Genomic DNA, 7,339 nt, shown 5'->3' on the forward strand with positions numbered 1-7,339 from the left:
ATTGAGCAGTTCAGCCTGTAAAACTACCAGCTCAGTGACTTAAGTGTTGTATAACTGCACAGAAACCAGAATTGTTACCAAAGGTGGTTGGTTTGTAGACCAGCTCTTCTGCTTGCCGTGAGGTTTATCTGGGGAGCCTTCAAGCTGTTATGATTCAGCTGTGGATGGCTTTCTTGGCTGTGCAGCTTGCAGACAGGGAGACAGATCAAACTGACAAGCTGAGCCTGGAAGAGGGAAGAATGGAAACAGCCCTAATTACTAAAGTGTGAACCTAAAGATCAAGTTGAACCGGACAGAACAGGGGCCTCTGCAATCAGTAGTAAGCTCACAATTCTAGGGACAGGAAACCTTGCTGCAGGAACAGTGTTTCTCATTTACTTATTAATATAGTTTATACCATTTGAATCAGACTTCTGGCTGCTGAAGGCATTTTTGCTTTTAAGTAACTTCAAGCCAGGCTTGTTGCTCTAGAAGTTGAAATGATCAGCTGTCTAGACAACAGTGAGCTACACCTGGTTTCTTTGTGTAGGCTCCCTTCTTGTTACTAGAAATACAGGGTTATGAAGTACTTGGACCAAGCCTCATCCCATTGGGGTGTTTGCATACTGTGTAGTGTTCTAGGTAAAATATTCATGCTCCAAACTTCCATCTGCTCTTCATCTGCAGAGCACAACAGTGAAACTGAGGAGTATTGTAAATAGCTCAGCTGTTGGTAAGACCTGTTCAGGCTCCCCTGGTCGACTGCTCCTCCTGAGTAGCACAGTTGTGTACTGAGGAGACCTGCTTATGGCTAGCAGTTTTTGCAGAGAGCCAGTGTTCCACCAGCTTGCTCTAAAGCAATGGTGTTGAGCTTTGGGTGCTGCATGGTGCAGCTATGGAGCTTGTAACCTTTAGTCAGTGATGGGCTTTAGCTTGCTCTCCCCAGTGAAAGGAGGATGATTGCCCTGCTTAAATCCAAGGGCTGCTAAGTCACCAGCACTTCAAACCACACTCTTCTAGAGGTTTGTCTTAATTGAGATAATGAGGGGCAACAGTAAGCGGTAGAAAAAATAACCTGACTTGTGTGGACACTCCTGCCTTCGCTCCTTCAGTGCAGACAGCATCTCTCAAAGCAGGAGAACTGGAAAGGAACTGCTGCCTTCTGAAGAGAGCACTGTGGGTTCTTGGGGAGAAACAAGTCTGCTGACTGGGCTAGCGAGCCATCCTGCCTCTGCAAGTGCCTGGGACGACCTAGCGAGTTCTAATGCCTTTCATCAAGGATGCAAATGGAGAGTTCAGAGCCATGGAAGCTGTTAGTCTTGTGGCTGAGTTGATATGGCTCAGCCTAACACAAAGTCCAGTTTTTTTTTTTAAGAGGTCTTTGCTTGAACCTGTACAGTTTCACCCAAGTATCTTATGCTGTGAAATGTCCTTCAAGTCTGCTGCTCTTCATCTCCATGGGCTGTCACAGCTCATCTGCTTGTACTGCTTTCGGTCTGCATTGCATGGGACTTCATGGTGGTGGAGCTGAGCTTAAGCTTTTAATCTCACTTCCCTTGGGCTGTGTGTGGAGTGCCCAGCTGCATACTCGCTTGAATTGGATGCTTTCTGGTCAGACTATCCTGTAGTGACCACCTCCCTACCCATCACCAAATTCTATAGTTCAATTTTCATAGAATCTAGCTTTTTAGCATTGCTGGACTGACTTGTCCTGTCCTTTTTTCAGTTGAACCTGTGGTTAAACCCAGGCCAACAAAGAGGGGAGGTGAGAAGAATGCCAGCAAGCCAAGAAGGAAGAAAAACAAAGGAAAAAACAAAAAGAAGGGAACTCCCTGTGAAATGGAATACAAAAACTTTTGCATCCATGGTGAATGCATATACCGGGAACATCTACAGATGGTGACCTGCAAGTAAGTTACTTTTACCTTGTCAGGTGTGGTTGGCGTGAGTGGTGGTGTCAGCCTGGCATAGACCCATCTCCTGCTGTATTTTGACTGAGAATCTTTCTGCCATGTAAATCAAGTGATGATGGAATCTGAGATGCATAACAAGCCACTGAACTCATCAGTTGGTCATAAACTCAAACCAAAAGAATGAAAAGGTGTGTCTTCCTGGAACATCACGCCCAAACTAATCTCGACTTGTTGAAATGCTGACAAATGTTGAGCTAGAGCAGTGACTGCATTTCATGAACAAGCTGTGAAGCGAGCATCTTGAGATGCATGGGAAACTCTGAAGATGTCTAGGTCAAGTTTGAATGTGTGTGGGTGTCCTTGGCTCCAGACAGCACTGGGTCTGATAAGAGCTTGTGTTAATGTTTACTTGCAGGTGTCATCAGGATTTTTTTGGTGAGCGCTGTGGTGAACAGTTCATGAAGACTCAAAGGAAGAATGATGTGGCAGACTACTCAAAGACTGTGTTGGTAGTGGTAGCTGTCCTGCTCTCAAGCATCAGCTTCATTACTGTGCTTATCATTGTGATAGTGCAGTAAGTATTATGCTCTGTCTGTCTAGCTTAAGTGCAAGTAGGGATTGTGTCCAGCAGCCCTGAAACATGAGTGGCTCATCTGAATGACCTGCGTGGAAGGGCCGAGTTCTTAGCCCCACTTGGGTATATCCTGAGGGTAGAAGCAAGGTCTGAGAAGTTCATTAGTGACTCTGTGTTCACTTACTGTCCCTCATTATTGGCTGTGGGTGGCCTGTGACCCTCTTTTTAAAACGAGCCATTCTGCTCTTGGGACAGCAAGGGTAGTGACAGTGCTGCACAGCATCAGCAGGGAGAGGAGGAGGAGCAGTAGTGCTGATACAGCAGTGCCTTCCCTAGTTGTTGTGGAGCAGCCTGCAAGCAGCAGTGTCACAGCCTCAAGTGTAGCTGTTGGCCAGCACAGGAGGGGAGGAAAAGGTGCTCAGCTGGCCATGGAGTCATGGAGATTGCTGAGCTTAAGTACTTCACGCTGGGGCAGTACCCATGTGGTCAGTTGCAAATGCTGTACTGCTTGCTGCTAAGAGTGAGGCAGGAACCATCCCAGCCTCACCAACTGCTGACAGCTCAGGGACCCACTCAGAACCAGGGCTCCTGCTGTGATTTAATTTTAACAGTGGTTTGGGGTATGTGTTTTGGCCATATATCAAACTCCTCTTTGTACCTGCTAAAAAGCAGTGTGCAGCAGCACGTGCCTGCAAGTGTTTTTGCCTCTTGCCAGTGTGTAACTCTTTATGCTGAGCCTAGCTAGTTGCCACAGGAAGTCTGAGCATGGAGAGCTCCAGTGCTTCCCAAGTGTTGGAGCAGTCCTCCAGTTCTGACACTACAGCTCCACCGTAGTAGGGTTTGGGATATTGTGGGTGAAACTCAAAAGTTAAGTCTAATTTTAGATCTTGAAGTACACCAACTGAATTGGGTACGTGCTGTACCCTTCCCTGCAATTCAAGAAACAAGGTGTGTGTTTGTCATTGCACTGGTTGCTTCACAGTTAGACCTGCACTTGAGGAATGCCAGGATGAACAGTTGTTCTCTGAACACTGCCTCATGCATTGCTTCTAGGAGAGATAACCAGTTCTGTGGTGGTGGGAGTGCAAATGGTCATCGTTAGGTTCTGGAGCAAGCTGTGGAGTAGGATTTTGTTTTTCATGCTCTGAACCCCCACAAGCTGAAGGCATGCAGTTCATTATTCTGTACCTTCATCCATAGAAGCTAGATAGTTTGGGAACAGTCACAAGAAAAGACTGGAAAAACAAATGGGAGAAAATCAGTAAGCAGTTTACTTAGGATGTGTTCAAAGGATACATCAAGGGGACAGGAACTTCAGATACTTGGAGACGATGGGGTTCTGCTGTGAGGAGCATGAAGGCAGTCTTGTCTCTGCAGCTGTTTGCTGAAGCCACCAGGAAGCATGTCCCCTAGAAAGTGTCCTGGTGCTTTGCTTGGTTCCAGCAGTAAGCCCTCTGTCTGACTACCTAACTGGTTTTAAGCCTAAAAGCCCTGTCTCTGTGGCAGTACTGCCAGTGGCTAACTCAGGGGCTTTTCAGTTCTGTTGTCAGATACTGCTTGGTGCTGAATGGGAAAAGCTGTCTTGCTTGAAACTTCCTGATGCTGAGGAGTTGCTTGAGGATTCAAAGGACACAGATCCAAGTGCTGCAGAGAATGTTGGGGCTGGTGACAATGGGATTTACTTCAGGACTTGAAATGACCTCTAACATGCTGTAATTCCACAGGGTCAGGAAAAAGTGTCCTCAGTATGAAGAGAAAGAAGAAAGGAAAAAACTTCGACAAGAAAACAGAAATGGCCATGTTGGTGTGTAAATGAGGAGAAAGCAGGTACGAAAGCTGACCCAAAATGCCATTCAGCCCTTTGGGGCTGGCGTTGGCCATATGAGAACTGTATGCTTGTTCCACAGAGCTAGAGTTGGCTTTTAACACTGAAGTGCCTTGAAACACATAGGTCACATGTGGACAGTTGGCATGGTTTTCTGGTTTCCCAAAACCACTTGAGTTGTGCAAGTTCAACAGCTCTGTTAACTTCCTGGCTGCTGTCTTAAAGTGAGGACAGGAAGCTGTACTGAGTTAAGTGGACTTGGGAATTAAAAAAAAAAAAAATCTCTAATACCTGGGCAGAGACAGGTTTAGTACAAGAAACCATGGTGGCCTTCTGTCATGGAAGATGGTGCAGCAACCAAGGGAATTGTCACCTCTCTTAAGAGAGACTGAGCTTTTTCATGTCTTCTCTGCATGGGAGGTTTCTGTTGCTTAGAGGCTGTAGATGGAGACAAAGCTGCAAGTTTTGTGAGTGCCATAGGTAAGCCAGTCAGTCAACGTTTAGTGTCATAGCAACTTAGTGCTCAAGCATCTTGGCCTAGGTGGATAGCTCCTGTGAGAAATCTAATGCACTTTAATGAGCAAGCAAGCTGGTCTCTTTGGAGCAGAAGCGTACCTAGCAGCAGGCTGAAGGACCCTTACTGAATAGGAGTTACGCTCCAAGCTGAAGGAAGAAACTATAAAGGATAGTCCTGAGAAGTTCTGGCAGAACTCAGAAGCTTTGCTTTGCCACATGTCAGCTACAGACCTTGTCCAGTTTTGTCCAATGACAACTGGAGTTTTTTTTTCTCAAAGCTCACTTGAAGCTGAAGAATATCTAGCAGAGTGTCCTCAGATGTATGCGCTTCCTTAACCTAACTGCCTTGGATGTAAGTTTGACATGGTTCTAGCACAGAGCTCGTGTCTTGGGTGGTGATTAATGTGCCTGGTCTGCCCCTTACAGAAAATTCTGATGTAGCCACTGCCAAACTGCAGGGTACCTCTGCCTACCTGACACATCCACCTGGACACTGTGGGCTGGAGCTGTTGCCAGTAAGACCTGATTCATCAAGACAGGCTGCTGCAAGGAGATGTCAACATGGCACTAGCTGCTGAATCGCTTGCTGGGGAGGACAGTTACCACTACATCTTGGCACAATGATGTGCAAGGAGCTGCCACTATGGGGTGGAGGACCTGCTATCAAGACCTGCTGGAGACTACTGCTACTGAGCCCTCTCTTTCAGTGCTGGAGCTCTGTTCTCTGCAGCTGTGTGGATGGACTTTCCTCTTAGCAAGTCTTCTTCAGCAGCTCTAACTCTGGGGGAGAGTGCTTGTTGCAGTTTCAGGAATGGATGGAGGGAAGAAAATTCCCTTCCCTCTCCCAAAGTGAAAAAGGGAAGAGCTCTGGATGGCTTCTCTGTCTAGACCTTGGCGGATAAAAAAAAAGATGATTCTGCTGTCACTGTGCTCCCTGTTGCTATTGGCTTCAAAGAACTTCATCTCTAGTTCTGACTTGCAGGGCGTTGGTGACAGATCTTTGTCAGCCACACCTGGGTTCTGTTACTGTATGTGGAAGGTAATCCCTATGACTTCAGTAGGGCTTGTGTGAGTGGTGCTATCTGTTTGCCTGAATTAAAATAAGTAGCTTTGGAATGCTGAGACACTAAGTGCCAGATCTGAAGGAAAAGATCTGTGCTGAAGCAAGCTGATAAGCCTGGACCCATCTGTTATAAACACAAAGCTACTGCTGTTACCCAGACACTAGATTCTGCTTTAAGCAGTGATTGAAATATAAAAATGCTTCATATCAGTTCCAGTCAGTTGAACTTGACCAAGAACCTGTTCTGCTGAAGAATTTAATTCATGGACTGACACTCCACAGGCAGTGGTCTCTTGTGCTCTACCTTCTGGTGCAAAGAACTCAGTTTACCTCAAACTTTTCTGACCCAAGTCTTGGTTTCTTGAGCTTTCCATGCAGTCTTGAGCACAGAGTATTATTTGAGCTGAGTTTCTTCTTGGAAGAGTGAATGTGTTCTGCATAAACAGAGCAGAATTCTTCTGGTAGCAGAGAAACACCATTAATTGTTAAGTCATATCTGTAAATGTGTAAATATTTATTACTGTATTTAATATTTAATGTTTCCATAACAAACTTATTTATTTTATAATTAAACTTTTTACATAACCTAATCACAGTAAGATTTTTTCTTGCTTTCGGGAGTACATGTAAACAGTTACAATTAGAGCTTGGTTTCTCCTCAAAGCAGGAATTTCAACACCCAAGAGTAGAGTGCAGTTGTGAAGAGATACAGCCATGAGTGAAACATGAGTTTGGTGCTCTCACAGGAGTGCAGGTTGTTTGTAAACTACGTTCAAATTCGAGTACTTGTTTTGGTAGGAAGTTCATTTAATTAATCTACAAAGGGACTTTGTAATTACTGGATAAGGCAGGGTCTATGTAAGCAACCTGTTTGGAAACAAGATCTCAAACTGAAGCTTGAGCAAGCATATAGTCCTTTGCACTGGGCTTGAGATCTGGGAATGCTGCAGAGGGGAGAGGCTTTCATCTCTGAGCAGTCGGAGAGAATTTGGACAGTGGCTTGAAACTCATTCTTAAAGAAATGAGAAGCAGAATAGCCTCAGGCCAGTGACGCCCTAAACAGAAAGGGAGCTGTGGCCTCCACATTCCACCTTGGGTTTCTTTTCCTCCCCAGGTAGTTGCTAGTCCAACTGTATGATGATGTTCCCTCTGAACACTTCTAGCAGTGAGCTGGGGTTTGGGATCAGAGTTGCACGTAAAAAAATGTGTCAAGGAGATGTTTGGCTTTTAAGCCACAGTTAAAAAGGTGATTGAGAACTGTATTTTGAAGCACTTTTCCCAAGAAGCATCTTTGAGAGGCATTGCTGGCTGTGGCTTAGCTTGAAGCAGAGAAAATAAACCCAAACCATGACAACCAGTATTAATTTGGCCCCATGTTTTGTACTCTGTGTAGCTGAGATGCATTTGCCTTGGCTTCCTGAGTTAGCCAAGCAGTTCTGGGGCTCTGAGAGCTGCTTGTATGGTTTGTA

General features: G+C 45.5%; 1 protein-coding gene across 1 annotated transcript in view; it reads left to right on the forward strand.

Moving 5' to 3' along the window:
• The window catches only part of AREG (amphiregulin), a gene marked incomplete at its 5' end in the record, with an annotated part of 6,501 nt that extends 965 nt beyond the window's left edge, over nt 1-5,536 (forward strand). Inside the window, 4 exons of the mRNA XM_008949327.1 lie at nt 1,706-1,889; nt 2,308-2,466; nt 4,191-4,293; nt 5,234-5,536. Of these exons, the coding sequence (XP_008947575.1) occupies nt 1,706-1,889; nt 2,308-2,466; nt 4,191-4,278 (431 nt within the window). The remainder of the gene's footprint in view (nt 1-1,705; nt 1,890-2,307; nt 2,467-4,190; nt 4,294-5,233) is intronic.
• Between the last annotated feature and the right edge of the window lie 1,803 nt (nt 5,537-7,339).

The sequence above is a fragment of the Merops nubicus genome, unplaced genomic scaffold (genome assembly GCF_000691845.1).
Source record: "Merops nubicus isolate BGI_N331 unplaced genomic scaffold, ASM69184v1 scaffold51901, whole genome shotgun sequence".
Lineage (NCBI taxonomy): Eukaryota > Metazoa > Chordata > Aves > Coraciiformes > Meropidae > Merops > Merops nubicus.